Source organism: Sceloporus undulatus, chromosome 9, assembly GCF_019175285.1.
Source record: "Sceloporus undulatus isolate JIND9_A2432 ecotype Alabama chromosome 9, SceUnd_v1.1, whole genome shotgun sequence".
NCBI classification, from domain to species: Eukaryota; Metazoa; Chordata; class Lepidosauria; order Squamata; family Phrynosomatidae; genus Sceloporus; species Sceloporus undulatus.
Window position 1 is genome coordinate 18282201 of NC_056530.1, and position 20762 is coordinate 18302962.

Consider the following 20762-nt stretch of genomic DNA (forward strand, 5'->3'; position numbering starts at 1 on the left):
TATTATTATTATTATTATTATTATTATTATTATTATTATTATTATTATTATAATGGACAGCAGCAATAGTGGTGAAAAAAATCACACACACACACACACAGGAGCAGTCAAAAGTACACATCTGGTTTTGAAAAGCATTTTTAAAAAAGCAACCAACAGTGAAGGGGATTCTGCAACATGCTTTAGACTGTCTTTGCTAGTAGCATTCAGTAAAAATCCAATTCACTTTTCTTTTTGGCCAGCAAAAAAGCAGTCCAGCGAGTCACGGAGAGGTGAGATCTCCAAAAACACCACTTCCCCCACTATGGCTCTAAGCCATAGACTATGTCTGGAGATTTCTAGAGTCTGTACCAACACTAAATATGCATTTGGGCTTTTTCCAAAATAAAACAGCCGTGCATTGAGCACTTGGAGACGTGTTTCTTTTTGCACCTTCAGGTCGTATTGGGTCCTCTCCAGCTTTTGTCCATGTTATTTTACCCTTCGTACGCCACCTTGGAGCTGAACATTGATACATAAACTAACTAACTGACTGAATGAATAAATAAAGTGGTCGCAGTGATATAGGATGGTCCTTTGGAGCTCTGGGACAGTCAAAACAAAGGTGCCTTATGGCCCTTCAAGCCGCATGTCAACATCTTTTATTTGTTTCCTAGGTCTTGCTGCTGTGATTGCTATGGCCACTTTCACCCGGGCTTCATTGGGTTCACCCGTCTATTATAGCTGGTCATTTGCCTTGGGATGGGCCTCCTTTCCACTCTTCATAATCACTGGTAAATATTGGGGAACACGTATGGTTCATTGAAATGTCTTGCTTGGATATACTGATTACAATTGTTCCTGCTTTAATTCCAGAACAGATAGAAACCAACCTATAAGTTTGTCACAATTACACAGGAAAGTCCTCCCAGGACTGCATGGTTTTGACTAGGAATTTCACATTTTGGACCGTTGAGAGATCCCGACAAATTTACAAAACATGTTTGACACCAAGTCTGCACTGGACATTTCCAAACCCATACTCTGCCCACAGAAGTGGGCAGCAGCAGAACAAGTAAAGGGCATTTTCCCTCTTCACATCTCTCTACCAAGCTGCATTTTGACACGCCAGAGGTTTGGGTGCAGGTAGGACTCTGAGCAGTTGGGAAGTTAAACCGCAACATTTTTGCATTGGCTCAGGATGTTTTAAGCAGTTTTGGGGAGAAAAGGGCCTGAACAGACCAGCACTTTGTGCCAGCCGGGCCTGAACTAGGGTTGCACAGAAATGCTACTGCGCACCCCGGGTGCCATCCTGGCATGTGCCAGTACAGACAGAGTGCACCATAATGACATCCCTCATGTGCAGCATCCAAACAGCGCCATGCATGAGGAGTATTATAGTGCCGTGCCAGGTGCTTATGGCAGCCCTGTAATGGTGGAAATATGCGCTGCATTTCATGGCTCCTTTTTCTGCCGGGTTGGGGGTCTGGCATCCAGTTGCCACATCCCCAACCCAGCGTTTCCAGGGGCGGCATAGAGTCACCCCGTTGGACTATTTATACAGCCCCAAAAATGAACTGAAAATGAGTGTTATGAAATTAAATTGGAGTGTGGTGCTTCAGGGGCTACTCTAGGTTCCCAAACGCTGCATGAAGCCCATGATTGTCCATCCCTTGTGTAGATGTCTTCCAACAGCCCAAGAGGGGCAAAAATATACCCAAAGTTAAGTCAACCACATCCTTTAGCTGCCCTGATTTGATTTTAAAATGTCCCAGTTTCTTCTCTTCCTCAATGCAAATGCCTTCGCTCTACCTCTCTCTTTCAAGAAGGCTTCTGGGATGAAAGGAGGAAAGCGTAGGGGAAAACATGGAGTGTTTTTTTTGGGGTGGATGGGTGGAATGTTCAATTCTAGTCCTGAAAGCACAGTTTTGGATTGAAACTTGGCTCCTTATTTCCGTGTGATTAAACTTTATTTGCAAACCCAAACAGCCCAACAATTGGCACCTGGCTGTGGTTGGTGAGAGAGCCAGTGTGGTGTGTGGCGCAGAGGTTTGAATGTTGGACTGCAACATTCTGATAAATATTAGGACTTATCTCCAGAGTCTAATATTCTCCAGATACATCAGCCACATAGTCTTCGATGAAAGTTTATATTTAGGACTACCAAACTTTGAGGATCCAAATGCAATTCTGTTGGTACAACCAGAGATATACTGTTGAGACTAGTGATCCAGATATTTCTTATGATGTTTCAGTATTTTTTCATCCTAGTTTATTTATTTCCAGCCTAATCAACTGCTTTTCTCCGTTGGCAGGTGCACTTGCTCGCTTTTTACAAGCCAGTTTACCAGCATGAGCAAAGAGGAAAGATTATGCTGTCCTTTTTTAAAATGTGTATTAAATGTGTATTTTGTGTCCAGTTTTGCAGAAACAACAACCTGTCCATTTTGTAGTTGCTATTTGTCATTTTATATAACACACACACACACACCCCGATCTAATAAAACATTATGCACTATCTGAGGGTGGTGGTGTGTTAATACATTTTGAAGTGCACTTGCTAATCCTGATGACAATATCCATAGCCCCGTACTAAAAGAGTCCACAAACAAAAATAACTGTGTTGGTAGTTATCATTAACCCAGGTTTAGAAGTTTTTGTCTCTAACAGCAACAAGTTGAGGCCTTTTGTAAAGGCAAACGGTCTTAAATGCCCATTCAAGACCAATGTATCTGACTTGGTTTATGACACAGATAACTCAGAATTATATACTATTGCTGGAAAGCCCCTCTCCCTGCTACAGCCCTTGGGAGGATTTTAGCTAACCTCAGAGGGTTAACATCTGTATTCCTATAAATCAAAAAATTCCTATTAGCCCAACCTTACAAGTCATGTCTCTACTATGGCACTCTATGAGAGTCATTTCATATGTTCAGTTGAAGGTGTACCAGGTTTGTCATCAAGATTACGTTTGCTGATAGGGCTGCAGCTTAGCAGGCTTTCTGGGCAAGATCCTATACATTTTGAAACTAGGACTAATATATGCCAGTAGGATTAAGCAGAGAGCCATCATGGCATAGTGGTTTGAGTGGTGGACCCCAATTCTGGAGTCCGTTGATCACTGTCTTCTAGTGGATATATTTTCTGATCTTGGGTTCTCAGACTCTGTTCTCGACTGGTTTAGATCTTATTTGTCAGACAGATCTTTTGCAGTGGTCACAGGTGGTCAGACTTCTCCCTCTGTTCCCTTATCTGTTGGAGTTCCCCAGGGCTCTGTTCTGGGTCCCCTTCTGTTTTCTCTCTACACACTGTCCTTTGGTAAACTCATTAGCTCTTTTGGTTTTTCCTACCATCTGTATGCCGATGACACCAAGTTGTATCTTTCCACCCCTGACCTTTCTCCAAGGCTTGAACAGCAAGTTTCGTCTTGCCTCACAGCTGTCTCGCAGTGGATGCGCCATCGGCGTTTGAAGCTCAACATGTCCAAGACAGAGCTTCTTGTCTTTCCTCCTAAGCCCACCCTTCAATACTCCTTTTCTGTCTCTGTGGACAACATTTCTATTCAACCAGTCCAGCAAGCCCGCAGTCTTGGTTTTATCTTTGATTCTTCTCTGTTATGTATCCCTCAGATCCAGACCACAGCCAAGGCGTGTAGATTCCTTTTGTACAATATTGCCAAATCCGACCATATCTTTCCACATCTACTGCCAAGATCCTGGTCCATGCCCTAGTGGTCTTACGACTTGCTTACTGTAATGTCCTCCTGGCTGGGCTTCCTTTTTCTCACCTCCGTCCTTTAATCTCTGTCCAGCATTCAGCTGCACGCATTATCACTTCCACCCACCGCTCTGACCACATCTCTCCTGTGTTGGCATCCCTTCACTGGCTCCCCCTCCCTTTCCGCATTCAGTACAGTGCTCCCTCGGGTTACGAAATTAATTCGTTCCGCGGCCGCTTTCGTAACCCGAAAAGCCTTCGCAAGCCGAAAACCCATAGGCGCTAATGGGGAAAAGCCGCGTTTCGTGCGAAAAAGCGCCGAAAAGCACCAAAAAAATTTTTCGTAACCCGAAAAAACATTTGTAACCCGGAACAGTTATTTCCTATGGGATTTTTTCGTATCCCGGAAATTTCGTAACCTGGGTATTTCGTATCCCGGGGTACCACTGTATAAGCTCCTGCTGTCCACGTTTAAAGCCCTCCATGGGCTGGCCCCTCCTTACTTATCAGACCTTCTTTCTCCTCACCTTCCCACTAGGGCCCTCCATTCTGGTAGTCAAGGTTGGCTGTCCCAGCCCAGGATTTCCTCTGCCCCATCTCGGATTTGCCCCTTTTCACTCGCTGCCCCTCACTCCTTGAACCTTCTTCCCCCAAAAGCAAGAGCCATCACTTCCTTAACCAGCTTCAAAACGGAGTTGAAAACCATCCTGTTCCGAGAAGCCTTCCCAGGCATTGCATAATTGTCACTTGCTATTTGATGTTCTTTTGTTGCCTGTTTTATTGAATCATTTCTTGTATTGCTATGTATTTTATATGTATTATCCTACTAATAAGGCAGGCTAGCTCCAACAGGCCTCCCTGGTAGAAGATTAACCATCCATTAAGAAGCCAAGCCCTCCCTCCAGTCCATCTCCCTTGGTCCAGACCTCGGAGGTAGAGAAGAACTGCTGGACCTCATCCCCTTCCCCGCCACCACTCCCTTCTCCTTTTGTATCATGTCTTTTTAGACTGTAAGCCTGAGGGCAGGGACCCGTCTAATTATAAAGATTGTATGTAGAGTGCTGTGTAAATTTACAGCGCTTTATAAATAAAGGTTAATAATAATAATAATGGAGACCAGGATTTGAATCCTCACTTGCCATGAAACCCACCTTGGGCAAGTCACACACTCTCAGCCTCAGGGGAAGGCAATGACAAACCTCCTCTTAACAACTCCTGCCAAGAAAACCCCATGATGGATTCACCTTAAGGTCGGCATAAGTGAGACATGACTTGAAGGCCCCCGTATCTTTCTGAAGTGATTAGAAAAATGAATGGAAGTTCCTCAAGTGGACAAACTGCATTTTAGCTTAATGGATGCTGTGCATGGCAATAGCAGCTTAATTTATACACTGCTTCATATCACACTAAGCCGTCTCTAAGCAGTTTATAACTGTAAGCCAATTGCCCCCAGAAAGCTTGGTATTCATTTTAGCGACCTCAGAAGGAGGCAAGCCTGAGTCAAGCCTGAGCCTGTGGCTGGGATTGAACTCACAACCGTAAGTGAAGTCAAAGGCTTTTATGGCTGGCATCCATAGTTTTTTGTGGGTTTTTCAGGCTGTGTGGCCAAGTTCTAGAAGAGTTTATATATCCATCTCTCTTCTATGCCAACAGTCTCTGAAGATGCCAGCCACAGATGCTGGAGAAACGTCAGGAATAAACTCTTCTAGGACATGACCACATAGCCCAAAAAAACCACAAAAAGTTTATCACAACCCTATGGTTTGTGGGTGAGTGGCTGCAGCACAGGCATTTAGCCACTGTGCCACCAGGGCTCCCCACCCAACCAACTTATAGGCATTGATATGATTGTAACCAAAATTAAGCCACTCGGAAACAAAAAGACTTTATCAAGATAGCTGGAGGTACCCCAAAGTTTTATCTTAAATAGAAAGGAGAAAAATTCTGACATGAGCAAAACAGACCCAACCCTGTGAGGACTGAGCATTAGGAATGGCAATAGAATGTAAAGTATTTCTTTTGAGGAAGGGAAATGCAACAGCAAAGGGAACAGAATGGAATAATCCTGGAAGGAGGATTGACTGGCTTATGCTTTATAGTATTCCACTCTGTCACATTTTGTTATCAGTCCCATCCAGTGAGAGCCACAGTGCTGTCACGGTTTTTGAGTGCTGGAATAGGACTCTGTGAGACGAGGGTTTGACTCTCCACTCGCCTATGAAAACCCACTGGGTGTCCTTGGACAAGACATACTCTCTCAGCCTCAGAGGAAGGCAATGGCAAATCTCCTCTGAAGAAATCTTTCCAAGGAAACCCTGTGATAAGCTTGCCACAAGTCATAGTTGATTGGAAGGCACATCACAACAACAACCCACTCTTGTCTGATTATAATATGAAAGATTTCAGTTAGCATTATGAAGCAATCAAATATTTGTCAGTTTGTGGTTCATTTATGTAACGATGCCCTCATTTTTTGTGTAATGTTTCCTACCATTTTAAAACTTCCTGATAACTCTGTGAAGTTATCTTTAAAAAAAAATAAATCCCAGCAGGAAATGATACTTCGGAGCATTTCAAAAAAAAATATCTGTTAATTAATTAATTAATTATGAGAGAAAGCAGAATCTAGACTAGAATCTTATGGGCTGGAATCTTGTTGGTAACGTACATGCACATAACTAAAGGTTCCATGCATGCATACCTTGGTTTGGACATTGCACAGAGAGCTCTTGAATAGCTCCTTACACAGCATCCAAAACCAGGACCACAAACAGGCAGGTATTAAGATGCAAAGAGAAAATGTATTAATGAAAACCACAGTTAATCAAATCCACAAAAACCAAAAGCCGCCAAGCCTTGCTCCCTCCTTCAGCATCTCTCATGCATCTCCCAGGGGTACCTCCCCATTATTTGAGAACCACTGCACCAGCTGATATGCTTAATGTGTTTTAGAAGAGATGGGGAAGTGGTGAAAAGCATTTATTTGTCACAGTACATGATTGCCCTCATCATTTTTTTTTCTTTTGCAAACCTATGTCTGACTGAACCCAATGGAATAAAGTGACACAGTGAAGTGAAAACCATATGGTCCATGATCACAAAACGTTGCAATCTGAACAGAATGGGGAGGGACTGAAAACCCAAGAGAGTTGGGAATGAGGTGGAGTATTCCAAGAGAGGAAAGGGTTGGCTGGCATCACAGTCCACTTTGGAACATTTTGTAGCTGATGCCACTTGTTTCTTTGTGTCATGAAACAATGCAATTTGTGTTGTTAAGTAATCAAATATTATTTAGTTCAAGGCTCATTTGTGTAATAGTTTCCCAATTATTTATAGTTTCTTGATAGCTCCAAGAAATTACAGCTGTCCTTGATCCAGAAAGGAAATGATGTTGTTGAGCATTTCAAAGACATTGTTTCTGCTTCTGTACCTCTGGTAATACACTGGTGGTTTTTTGAGTTGGCGGAGGTGCTCTAATCTCCCCTGTTCACACCAGAACACTAAATGTAAGTATCTGTTACTTCAATTGATTGATTGATTGATTGATTTTTAATGATATATAGCTGTACTAATTAGTAGATATTATTTGATAGTCCATTGTTGCTGTTGCTGTTGCTGCAATTTGCTTTCTAGTGGACTCCAACTTATGATGACTCTGTCATACAGTTACCTTGACAAAATTTAGTCAAAAGAAGTTTCCCATTGCCTTCCTCTTGGATTAAGAGACTGTGATGCATCCAAAGTCACCCAGTGAATTTATATGGCTGAGAACGGATTGATGGTTGGTCTTCTGGGGTCCTAGCGCAGTGTTCAAACCTCTACACTGGCTTTTATACTACAGTCTCTTCCTCTGTTCCTGAATTCATCTAATCCCCTTTTAGACAAGGGAAAAATGTGGTTCTTTCTTGACTAGATGCAGGAAATGGAGATAGATATGACTGCAGGAGAAAAATATATTGAGTCACCTCAGCGGTTTAGAAAGGAAATGATGAAGCAAGTTAAAGGGTCATAAATCCTGAGTGAAATATGTGCCATCTGTGAAGGTTTGTTGCAGGATATGCCCATCCTACCTCTCCCTTTAAAGTAAAGTTTCCTGCCTAGTGAAGCCCAGAAGGGGCCAAGGACCTGTTGCAAAAAGCTACCTGCACCTGAAGAAAGGAGAAGGTGACTCTGAGCCAGGTGAAGTCATATTTCCGCAAGAGGCAGACATGAGGAAGAAAGGAAGCTGCTAAGTTAGACTGCAGGTTTATCTAGCCCAAGACTGGCAGCAGTGACTGCCAGAGGTTTTCCAGGCAAGGTTTCTTTCTCAAACTACCTGAAAGTCCTGAGGACTGAGCTTGTGATTTTCTCAATGCAAAGCTTCTACAATGACACTGACAGCTGCTGCCTTGTAGCTGCTGAAGTAGACCAGTAGCCATCCTTCTTTGTTGGGTGAGGCATGGGGCAAGGAGACTGAATGGCAGGCTGGTGTTTTCAGGATCACCTGAGTGATCTGTGTCACCCTCTGTGAAGAAACCAGTGGTGCCACTAGGTGAGGTGCTGGGGACACGGACCACACCGGGTGGGGTGTCACTTGATGGGATGGTACACCTGGAGGAACTGGCATTGCTACTGGGCAAGTGAGAAAGGCAGCCAATTTATAATGCTGGGAAGTGAGAGGAAAAAGGAAATGGATAATGAGGGCTGGTTGTTTCTGGGTGGATGAGATAGGAAAATGCCCCTTAACCACTCTAAACAGGAAGACCTTTCAAGAATGAAGGGCTCTAAGGATTGCTGGGAAATGAGAAGCGGTGGGTGGAATGGAAAATCCTGCTGAAGGGCTTGGCTAACTCGCAGACTGAAACACAAATGCTCTATGCTGCAATATTTTATTGCAAGACCCACTTTTCTAAATGCATGTGAAAATAACTAATTGTGTAGAGATGATTATTCCCAATAAGGATTCTTAAAGTTTACAAGTTCTCCAGCCACCTGCACCATCTTAGGACCACTAAGCAATGACCTCCTTTGGCAGTATAACACTTATGAAGGTAAAGGGAAGGCATGGGTTAGAGAGATGCTTGGTTTTTCTTGCTGAACACCATCTGAGAGCAGGTGAACAGCACCTCGACTTGCCAGCTCAGCATATCCCCAGGCCCTGAGGTTTCTAGGTTCAAAATATCTTTGGGGGCTTCAAATGCAAGAAAAATGTCTCTTATACCCCCCACCCCCAAATGACAAAACATTAGTATCTTCCTCTTTCCTCAGACTCACTCAAACTGCACAGTCCACGGACCAGGAGACTGAACTATCACCTGCCATGAGTTGCTGGAGGAACACTGCTGTGGTCTTCTCTTTCGTCGGTTTTTCACTACTCCTTGCTGCCCTGGCTTCAGAGTTCTGGGTGCAAGGCCAATATCACATGGGGCTGTGGAAATTTTGCCAAAACGGTTTCCGATGTGTTTTACTTGACATGGATGTACCAGGTAAGGTCCTGTTTCTGCCACCAGCGATTCATGGCCTCAGCAGCAGGAGGGACACATCTATCCAGGACAGTAACTAGGTATCGTTGCATGGTCCTGGTGACCTTGCATGGTTTAAGTGTGGAGCAGGTGATATTAAGTGAGACAATGTAAGCAATGTTCAGTGTTGACTGTTAGCCCTCAAACCATCTCCCTTCAATTTTTTCCTTTTTGTAGGCTACATTCATGCCACAAGAGCCTTCCTGCTGACTGCAGTAGTGGCTGGTGCTATCTCCTTCTTTAGCCTTTGTTTCTTATGTTGCTCCTCGCATTCTGGCTCCAAAACCCTGGTCAGGACTTCAGCTATAGCCAGCTTTATTGCAGGTATTATATTTAAAGGGTTCATATTTATTTACTAAACATGTCATTGTTCATGTATTTCTCTGCTGTTTTTCGGATGCACTATGCCATTCAGAGAGATAGCATTCAAAAAGGTGAATCCACTTATATCTGTTATCACTTATATCTGATTCCCAATAGATTAGAAAGGTGGGCCAAAGCTAACAAAATGAATTTCAACACGGAGAAATTTAAGGTATTCCACACCCTCAGATCATTGGGTACAAATTTATTGGAAACAAGGAATCCCAAATATGCCTCCACTTCGCAAAGAGCCATTTCTATAAGGGCTCCGATTTCTGGAATAGCCTTCCTGAGGACATCCGCCTGGCATTCAAGAAAGCGATTAAAACCAAGCTTTTCCGCCAAGCTTACCACGATATGATATAATATACTGACTGACATGTTCCCTGAAAGAGATGCTGCTCTATTCCCCGACTGTATTGTTAACTGGTAATTTAACTGATAATTGTTATTGATATGCTGAGATTTTAATGTTAGTAATGTGTTTAAAGATTTCTATGTATATGTTGGGTTTTATCTAGTCTGTAACCCCGCTTCGATCCAATGGGAGAGGCGGGGAAACATAAATGATTTATTATTATTTATTATTATTATTCCCAATGGAATATCTAAAGGGACAATAAATAAATAAACAAATAAGCCAATCCAACTGCTATATTTTTGGCTGTAAAAGTTTAAAGTGCAAAAACAATTTGAAAGTTGTTTCTTTTAGAATATAAATGAGTTAAATAAACTTTATGACTCTTCTGTTATAGGATAATTTTTGGCCCCAGTAAATTCCAGTGGCCTCTCTCCCCCGTGAAAATTTTGATTTCTCCCACATGAAACCAACCTTTTAACCACAAGGGAAAATAACTTATACTTTGATGCATACTTTCATGGTCCATTTTCTATTTTTTGTTTGTTTCAGTATCTTAATTTGGATTAAAAAAAGTGCTCTAATATGAAAAATCCATATATTTGTAGGGATTGCTTTTGTCCTACCTGCTTATAGGAAAAGGCTGTATGTTGCAAGTGGCTAACATTGCAAACCATTCTTTACAACTGTACAATGGTCTATACAGTTCAGGCTTAATCTTATGTATACTCTGCAGGTCAGAAGTACATTTGTGGGACTAAAATGCCAATTTTAGTGCATGCGGATGAAATTAAAATATGAACCTACGTTTCATTTTTGGCCTCAGCTAAAGCTATCAAACTTTGAAGATCTGCCAGTTATTGCTTCCTTCAGCTGTATCTACACTGCAGAAATAATAGCAGTTTTGACACTGCTTTAACTGCCATGGCTGAATGCTATGGAGATCTGTGATTTGTAGTTCTGTGCACTATTTAACCTTCACTGGAAAGGAGATGGCACAAGATACTAGAAATCCCAGAATTCCATTGCATTGAGCCTTGGCAGTTAAAGTGGTGTCAAACTACATTATTTAGGCAGTGCAGATGTAGCATTCTAAAAGAGGGATGGGCTCCTGTTAGAAGCTAACTGGCCAGATTAACCCCCTTGAAAACTTTGGAGGGCTACATCTCCGCCTTACTCCATTTTAGGCTCAGGAGAAGTCATTGATAGAATAGGACAGTGGTTCTCAGCCTTCCTAATGCCTAATGTAATACAGTTCTTCATGTTGTGGTGACCTCCAACATGATCCCTGTATTCTAAGACTATTGGAAATATGTGTTTTCCAATGGTCATAGGTGTTCGGTTCCCAAAGGGGTTGCGACCCACTGGTTGAGAACCACTGGAATAGGAAGTGAAGTGGAAGTCACTTGTGGAAAATATTTAGTTGGTGTGTCAGTGTTGATACTAACCACTGTCAGCTTTAAATGAATCAGACATATATGACTAGAGGCTAGACTTGATGACCCTTGAGATCTCTTCCAACTATATGATTCTACAATCCCCAAATCCCAAAAGCTCTCCTCCATGGTGAAACACAGGGACAGATTTTTTACCAGTGCATGGCCCCAAATTGCTGGGTTTTTAAAATGTTCTCTTTTTGGCTCCTAGGTCTGTGTGCTTTTGTTGCCATGGCTATCTTTACAGGGGTATACTCGGAGCAGTACCAGTGGAAGTTTCACACGTGGTACGACTGGTCCCTTGGTGTGGGCTGGGGCTCTGTTCCTCTGTACCTTCTAGCTGGTGAGTATGTGCACAACAGGAATGTCAATATCTCTTAACTGACCAAAAGCATCTGAGGAAGTTGGCTTTAGTCTACGGAACCTCATATTGCCAACCTCTTTCTTTCAGCTAGCCTCAATGATGCTACAAGATCTCTCCGCATACTGATTTTACAGACTAACACAGCCGTATCTTTGAAGTCTGTCTCTTAACTGAAACATTTTGCCTACACATCAGATTACCAGGCACATTTTAATTGGATCTCTGTGGTGAATTGTACGCCACTATTAAAAATGACCACCTTATCAGTTTCCCAGATAAGTTTGGAGTATCAGAGAATCATAGAGTTGAAAGAGACCACAAGGGCCATCGAGTCCAACCACCTGCCAAGCACAAACACCAATAAAACCACCTCCAACAGATAACCATCCAGCTCTGTTTAAAAACTTCCAAAGAAGGAGACTCCACCGCTCTCCGAGGGAATGTGTTCCACTATCGAACAGCTCTTACTGTCAGGAGGTTCTTCCTAATGTTTAGGTGGAATCTCTTTTCCTGTAGTTTGATTCCACTGCTCCTTGTCCTAGTCTCTGGAGCCATGCAAAACAAGCCTGTTCCATCTTCGATATGACATCCCTTAAAATGTTTAAACATGACTATCATGTCCCATCTTAACCTTCTTTTCATCAGGCTAAACATAACTAGCTCCCCAAGTTTCTCCTCATAGGATATGGCTTCCAGGCCTTTCACCATGTTGGTCACCCTCCTCTCAGTAGACTTGAGATGGTTTTGTTTTTGGAAAGACACATTGGGCTATGACTCTGGAGACTGGGGTTTGAATCCTGGCTTGGCCATGTAAACCCACAGGGTGGTCTTGGGCAAGTCATGTTCTCTCAGACTCAGAGGATGGCAGTGGCAAACCCCCTCTGAAGAAACCTGCCAAGAAAACCCTTTGATTGGTTTGCATTAGGGTTGCCATAAGTTGGAAAAAACTTGAAGGCACATAAAAACAAAACATTGTTTTAAAACAGGACCATATTATTTTTTAAGAAAGTGAGATTTTCTATCCTACACAAAGTATATGGAGCATGGTGTTCCACACATGCAGTTCTGTGACCTTTCCTCCTCAGCAGTTTTCAAGTATAATACTGCTATGGCCAACAGCTGGAAGGAGGAGAAGGTAGAAGAGCAGCAGGGAGAGACAGATGTCCAAATGCCAGGGATGACATCTTGTCCAAGCTGCAATTCTCTAGAGAGAGGAATGAGGTTGCATTAGCAGTGAGGCACTGTTGCAATAATTTATTACCTTAGTCATATTTTTCTCCTGACAGGTGTATTTGCTTCCAGAGTGCAAACTGTAGCAGTGTTATAACAACTGAAGGTGTGCCGAAGTTCTGAGTCCCCCCCCCCCCACAATCAAATGCTGCCGGTGTATTATATTAATGATTGCAGCCATGCAAATCATGAAGCAGAGAGCATGAACCACTATGGATGAAGAATGCAAAATCTAAAGTGTATGGTTGCTCATTGGGCATAACTTCTAAGAGATTCCGGAGAGTCTTTGCACATGGGCTTTTGCACATGCTGAAATAAATTAAAACAAAAACCAAACAAAATGTCTCATCCTTGTTTTTGCAGAGAAGATTGAAATGATGTCTTAGAAAGTTGTTAACCCAAGAATTACTGAGATAAAGTTCTCACCCAACCCTGTGGAGGACAGCCATAAACTACTAGAAGAGCATAGTGTTCTTGCTCAGAGGCACTTATATTCATTATACAACATCTATACCATAACTAAGCGCCTATGTTAGGTTATACAAATCCACATCTCAGTAGAGTAGTCAAATCTAAACATAAATCCAATTGTTATTCCTAACTAGAGTAGTATTGTTGAATCAATGGGAATTTACTAAGGCGCAAAACACATTGCTGAAATAATCCAGTTTGAAATCGCTTTAGTTGCCCTGGCTTCAGTGCTAGGGAATCCTGACAATTGTAGCTTATTGTGGCCCCATTCTGAAGATGCCAGCCACAGATGCTGGCGAAACGCCAGGAATAAATCTTCTAGAACATGGGTACATTGCCTGAAAAACCCACAAAAACTATGGATGCTGGCCATGAAAGCTCAAGAGTTCTGCCAGGATGGAAAGTTCTTTTCAGGTTCATCAGACAAGTCATCTTTTTTTGGTCAGCTGTCTGCCCTCAGTTATCTAGACTACTGAGGATTCAGCTCTTCAAATAAAGAGAAATAAGGCAGGAGGGCCATGGGAAATATGGAGGCCCTATAGCCCATTTCTATACTGATCCCAACCTGACATATGTATGTTAACTGATGTCAAGTCAACTTCAACTTATGTGACCTGGGCCACGTCTTGCAGACTGAGGGATGTGGCTCCTTTGGTTGAGTCTATCCATCTGGAATGTGGTCTTCCCCCTTTCCTACTGCCCTCTACTTTCCTAAGCATTATTGCATTTTATGGTCAGTCATGTCTTCTCATGATGTGGCCAAAGTACGAAAGCCTCATATTTTAATCATATTGGCTTCTAAGGAGAGTTCAGGCCTGATTAGCTCCGGAACCCATTTATTTGTCTTTTTAGGAGTCCCCAGTATCCAAAATCCAAAACCAAAACACAATGGCCTCCTGCAGAACTTGGACACATCTCTTTTGGGGAGTCCAGCTCCCAGAATCCCCACTGCCAAACTATGGTCTGATATCTTTAAAAAAGGCTTTGGAGCAAGCCACTTCTTATCCACCTTTCCCTGCAAGTTCTAGCAACAGAATGGAAGTTCCGTGACAGTTGGGAGTCCCAGAGTGGAGGGACCATGCTAGGCATCAGGGAGATCTAAATATCCTTTTGGTCACTCTCCTCTGTTATTCCTCTCTGTCATTTAAGGCTGCTGTTGAGGAAGAAGAAAGGATCAGGTGGAAGAGAAATCCAGGAGAAATCAGTTGCTGTATTGGACCCAATGAATCCCTACAGGATCATCAGTTTTGTCATTTCCTTTGTTAATGTTGTGCTCCTTCTAGCTACCCATATTTCGCATGGATGGACTCTGTTTAACCTTAATGTCGATATCATTACTTCTGGGCTCTGGGTTACCTGCTCAGAGAACCATGGGTGCTACCCCATGCACTCCACTGACGGTATGGTATATGAGACGAAATGAAAATCTACCAGGGAGGGGTGAGAATTCTGTTTTGATTTTATTTTGATGCTCACGTAGCCAGATTTGCCAGTTTCTCCATACAAACCTTAAAGAATGAGAGAGACTGAAACCAACGGATCCCGCTACTCATTTAAAATGTGTTGTGTGCTTTCGAGTCATTTTTATTCTTAAAACAAACCTATCAAGGGGGCTTCATGGTGAGATTGTTCAGAGGTTTGCATTGCTTTCCCCTGAGAGCATGTGACTTGTCCAAAGTCACCCAGTGGGTTTCATGGACAAACTGGGAATTGAATCCTGGTCTCCAGAGTTGTAGCCCAGAACTCAAACCACTATGTAACACTGGGTTACTTAAAATTTGGACATCCACCCATGTTCCCATTAGTCCCATAGGTAGCCCTCCCTCCTTTGTTGTTTTCATGTGCCTTCAAGTTGACTTACAATCTGATTCTAGGGGTTTCCTTGGCAAGATTTATCCATTGCCTTCCTCTGACGCTGAGGGAATGTTACTTGCCGAAGGCTATCCAATGGGTTTCCATGGCTGACTGGGAATTTGAATTTTAACACTCAAATTACTTCATCATGTTGGCTCTCTATTCCTTTCCCACAAGGGGAGACGATTTTGACAATGGCCCAGGTCCACACCATATTCTCTCCTACAATGCCTGAAAATCAATCTCGCTCTGGCTCAAAGGTAATGCTTGAAGAGTCTCTCTGTGCATGGCTAGCCCAACTCAAGCATACTCATGTGCATGTGTTTGACTCTGTGTTCACAACAGAAAGTAGAAATTCCCCATGGGAGCCATGGTCAGTCACTTCTATGTCAGCAGAGAAGGGAATCTGCTCTGAATTTCAGTCTAAACTTGAAATACTCCAAGGTGGTGAACCTTATCCTAAAAATAGGTTAATACCTCCGAAAGTATTGACTAAAATTCAGAGGAGATTCACCACTTTACTGAGCTATATTATAATTAATAATAATTATAATTCCCAGAGTTGCCCACTCTTCCCAAACTGGGAAATATCTGGTTTAATCTGAATTGCTTCAATCCTGTTACACACCTTGATCAAGGACTAATGGGATGAAAGACTGATGGAATCATTGTTGTTTTGGACTACATCTTCTCCAGATATCTAACCTCCACAGTTTCTTCGCCCATATTTGATGAAAGATAAGAGGCTGAAATTATATGCAATAATGTTCACAGTATCTTTGTCTTTTTTCCCCAAAGTGTACTTGGATTTCACTCGGTGCTTCATGATATTAGGCGTCGTTGCTTCCATCATTGCTATGCTGTGGTCAGTGGAATGGGACCACATCATTCACTGCAACTTCATCTTTGTCCCAAAAGCTCTGATGACTTCTATCTTCAGTTTTCTTTCAGGTATTACTGTAAACTGTGTAAATGCAGGTGGGCATCTTTTGTGGGCCCATTATTGCTTTTGGGGCAGAGGAGGAAAGAAGTTTGTATCAGAAGTGTCCAATCTACCAGTGTCTCTGGCCTTTTGCTGCTTGAAGCGAAGGACAGGGTGGCCACAGATTCCAGTGATGTTTGGTGATTTCCATGTCAGGGGTGTGGTAAGTCCACTCTGGACTTTAGACTACAGTTTAAAGGTGCTATCCAAGAGGCTGAAATATATTCCCAACATAACCTCAACACCTTGGAAAGGTCTTTTGCAACAGTAGTTCTCAACCAAGACAATTAAAGGTTTGGAAACCAAGCCTTATACTAACAACGTAGGCCCTAAAAGGCCAGCCTGGGGCAGAGTTGGGGTGTAGCATCCACATGAAGCATGCCCTGATTCTGCCCCCAGGGTGGCATGATGCCATGGCCCGCTCCACACAGCATGCGGCATCACGGTGCTCCTCTGGCACTGCATCCACATGACGCAGCGCTGAAGAAGCACTGTAAAGATGCGGTGCCATGGCTATCATGCCCTTCACAGGGCGCAAAAAGCAGTCGCTGACTCTAAAATTCTATGGATCTATGAAACGTTAGTCCTTCATATGTCTTGGACTTCAATTCCCAGAATCTGTGGTCATGCTGGATTGGGTTTCTGGGAACTTAAATCCAAGAAAACCCTGGAGAACCAAGCTTTGAGAACTATTTTAAAATGTGTAGTTTAAAGAGTGGATTCACTGCACCCTTGACATGGAAACCACTTGCCACTATGGCCAATCTCCCATTCTATGTACAGAATGTGACCAGACTGACAGTGAAATCATGCCTTACGTATCGAGTTTAGAAAAAAATATTGTTTTGGACTGCAGCTCCCAGCATGCCATGGCCAGCATAGCCACTACTTGGGTAGCTGTAGTCCAAAACAGTAAACCCGAAAGCCCATGCATTTTCATGCAGTGAAAATATATGCTAATATAGCTGTGATGGATCCCATGTCTGTGGAAATGACTGCAGGACATGCACCATGGCATTCCCATTCACCTAACTTACAAGCACCACATGAAAATGGAGACAGGGGTCATGTGCACGCTTCCCTGCAGAATAATTGGCTGTACTAGACATAGTAACTGCTTGTGCAATAGTGGCTCAGATCCTGAATTGGAAAATTTATTGTAAGATTCTGTTATTATGGATCTATTAAATCCCCCCTACACCTGACCTCCTGCAGGACTTCCTTCCTCCTTCACTTCTAGCCATAATGAAGTTATCTTCCTCTAGGGGTCCATCAGGAGGTCCTAGAAAATGCACTCATTGTGGTGCATCTGGCTATAATCCCATAGCGCACTCTTGACCATCCACTACATGGCCATGGCATGTGGGGTGCAAGAGGAAGGTGAGCTCTATTAGTCAGATCTAGGGACCTGCTGCCTTTTCTAGTCCATAAGAGCTGTCTTATCTGCCACAGAACTGTAAGTCTCCTCATTGTGTCTCCTAGGGAGCTTCGTGCTACTCGCTGTGGTGATATTTGCACTAAAACTTGATCACAAGGATGTGCAACCATCTAAGAAATGGGGTTTTTACTTAAGCCTCCCTGTCGTTGTCCTGTGCATCATGTCAGGTGGGTATATGGAAGAGATTCACCTGGTTCAAAATTATTGTTCTGGAAATCAATTTCCTGGGTTAATCTGTCACTCTAAGAAAGTCTCCTGTCCTCCAATGATTTTGGGTCAGATCACGGGCAAAGACTAGTGTCTGGGTCAGTGAGGTGGAGAATTTGCCCCAGGTTTTAGCCTAAACTTTATAGGAGCTAACCAAGTGGCTGGCCCCTTTTTGGGGACAACTAGCTTTGGATAACTACGTTTCACCACCCCATTGATACAGGGACCACCAGCTGTCACTGAGTGAGATATAAACCATGGGTTATCAATTAGCCACAGCATGCCTAAAGCCATTTTGCAATGGGGCAATCTAAGGATATTACTGGGATGGAGTGTTAAATTGCTCTGGCAAGTTTGACCTTTTCATTAAGCAAACAAACAAACAAACAAACAAACACTTTAATTCCTGATGATATCTTCAGCATAGTTATCTATGGGGAGTGGTAGGTGGCATTTCAATCAGATTTAAGTTGTTGTTAATAATGGGCAAGATCCTGATCAGAACCATAATTTTGTGATAGTGGAACTGAATCGTTGGCATGATATACAACCATGCCAGTGAATTATGATGCACAAACGGGGCACTGTGCAATATGTCAGTGGGGTCTCTTGCTGCATAATAGGACAAAGTTCATAGAGGGATAATGCTTACTGGGGAAAATGAGGAATTGAGGTTCACTTGAAAAAGTTCTGGGATCAACCCAGGTGCTAGAATTGTTTTGAATTCACCAGTGGGATAGAATTATAAAGTCTTCTTGGGGTGTGGGAAGGGATTGAGAACCTCCCCTGTTTAGATCACAGCTCCAAAAATGTCCCAGCTAAACAGGATCACAATAGGATCACTTTCCTAAGCTCTGGATGTGGCTATGTCAAGCTGAGCTCCTGCACCTCACCTGTGACTTTTACACCAGATGGTGGGGAGACTTGGTCTTACATGTGTTCCTTTTAACCTCTTGCAATTGCTTTCTCTTCCAGGGATTTACAATCTAGTGACCTACAAGTTGGCACTCTGGGGGACAGGAACATCAACCACTCGTGTGGGCCCAGAAATCCTCAGCCACGAAGACCTTCCACATATCTTAAAACATTCCCGACCTTCCCTTCTCTGAGCAAAAAGAGCTCCGGTTTGCCAGAATCTGTACTGGTAATGGACTTGGTTACACTGAAGCATCAACCTTGGGGCAAGGCAGTTCACAGGCTGCACCAGCTTCCTTGAGAAACGCTATGCCAAGGACTCATTTAGGAAGGTCCTTCCACTGGAAGGACATTTCAGGTCTCTGCTACAATTTTGGCACAACTAAACAATCCTTCTCCTTCTATTTACTGCTATGCAATACTGGAGAGCACAACTCTTGACATTTTTCAGTGCTCCATGAAATATCTCTCACCTACAAAGACTCTTTCTTCCTTGATTAAATATCTGTGCACTCAATATATTTCTCTAGACAGCATTTAGATGGACAGATACCATTCCTCCCTCAAATATTTTTTTTAAATCCAACATTTGAATAAAAGAGAGAGGGATTAATAGAATAATATTAATATATTTAACAGAGATACAATTAATTAATTAATTAATTGTTCTACTTCATTTTATTTAATATATTTATTTCTATTAAATATTTCTTTACTGACAAAAATGTTTTGGTTCTCTTGTCATTTAGAATCTCCTCCAGTCTCTCTCTCTCTCTCTCTGTTTATTATTCAGATTTTGGTTTGTATTTCTTTTTAGTGCAACTCTCAGTATGTCTAATCCAGCATGTCCATTGATCATGCTTGATGTGGGATTCTGAGAACATTCATTCTTATGTATTAGTATATACAAAAAACTGGAGAGGGAGATGACACAGAAAGAAAGAGAACTAGATAGATCCTTCTAATAGAGACCTGTGGCAAAAAGGATTGGGAAGACTGTATTCCAGACAGGGCTACTGGGGATCAAGAATGAGATATGAGCATTTTCAGGAAGGCTCCAGAAATTCCAAGATATCTCCTCTTCCTCCCAGAAACCTAAGGGCAACTCCTCTAGAGTGATGGCCATTGAGGCAATGCATTTACTCCAGGTTGTACTGCAGGACTGAATGGATCTTTCCAAAGTGTGGACCCTATATCTAAGTAGGGTCATCACCCCAATTGTTCCTTGAGAGGTAACCAAAACCTGGAATAGATTCATCACATCACTCTAATAACATGGTCATCACTAGCTGCCAAACCTCTCCTGCAACCTGAAACAGAACCCAGAAAGGTTTGGTGGTGTATTTTATAATGCCTTGTTTGGAGGGTATGGCAAGTAATTTTTGTTGAGGAGATACAGGGGAAGATTACGAAAATGTTCCACTGTAAGACCGGTTTGCCTACTACTCAAAGCAACTAAACAGAACTGGAAGCAAATAGGCTTTGAAAACAGATACCGCCAAACACCTATTTGTGTATGTTATAATTTAATACTGGGCGGTATCAGTATTTAGGGCCAAGCAAATAAAATGCTCACTCTCCATAGCAGACCTTCACTCTAACAGCTGGGATACAGAGGCTCTGTGCATTTAATCCTCAAGGTAGCATTGCAAATTCTTGGAAGTACATAAATAAATGAATACATAAAATGGGGCCACCTTTAGCACTCTGGGTGTTTTTGGACTCCGGTTCCCATTAGCCCCAACCAGTAGAGCCAATGGTGAATTATTATGTTAGCTGTGATCTGACCACATCAGAAGGGCTACGTGTTCCCATCTCTCTCTTTAAAAAATAAAGAATAAAAAAATGGGATGCCGGTTTCTTCAGAAGCCTTCTATCCAGAATAGACTCAAAACCATCACATTGGTCCTGAGTTCATTTACAACTCCACTGTGGTACTGAAGAAGG

The 20762-nt window shown here is 42.6% G+C and overlaps 1 protein-coding gene and 1 long non-coding RNA gene across 2 annotated transcripts in view; both read left to right on the forward strand.

Annotated features, from left to right (window-relative positions):
- Positions 1-11735, forward strand: part of LOC121915513 — a 12797-nt gene extending 1062 nt beyond the window's left edge. Inside the window, exons 3-8 of the mRNA XM_042439829.1 lie at positions 657-773; positions 1034-1125; positions 8209-8315; positions 8944-9161; positions 9375-9521; positions 11566-11735. Coding sequence (XP_042295763.1) covers positions 657-773; positions 1034-1125; positions 8209-8315; positions 8944-9161; positions 9375-9521; positions 11566-11735 — 851 coding nt within the window. The remainder of the gene's footprint in view (positions 1-656; positions 774-1033; positions 1126-8208; positions 8316-8943; positions 9162-9374; positions 9522-11565) is intronic.
- Positions 11736-16096: 4361 nt separating this feature from the next.
- On the forward strand, positions 16097-19010 carry LOC121916007. Its single transcript, XR_006100788.1, has 3 exons — positions 16097-16224; positions 17738-17860; positions 18876-19010. It is a non-coding gene; the product is annotated as an uncharacterized LOC121916007 (long non-coding RNA).
- The last annotated feature ends 1752 nt before the right edge of the window (positions 19011-20762 follow it).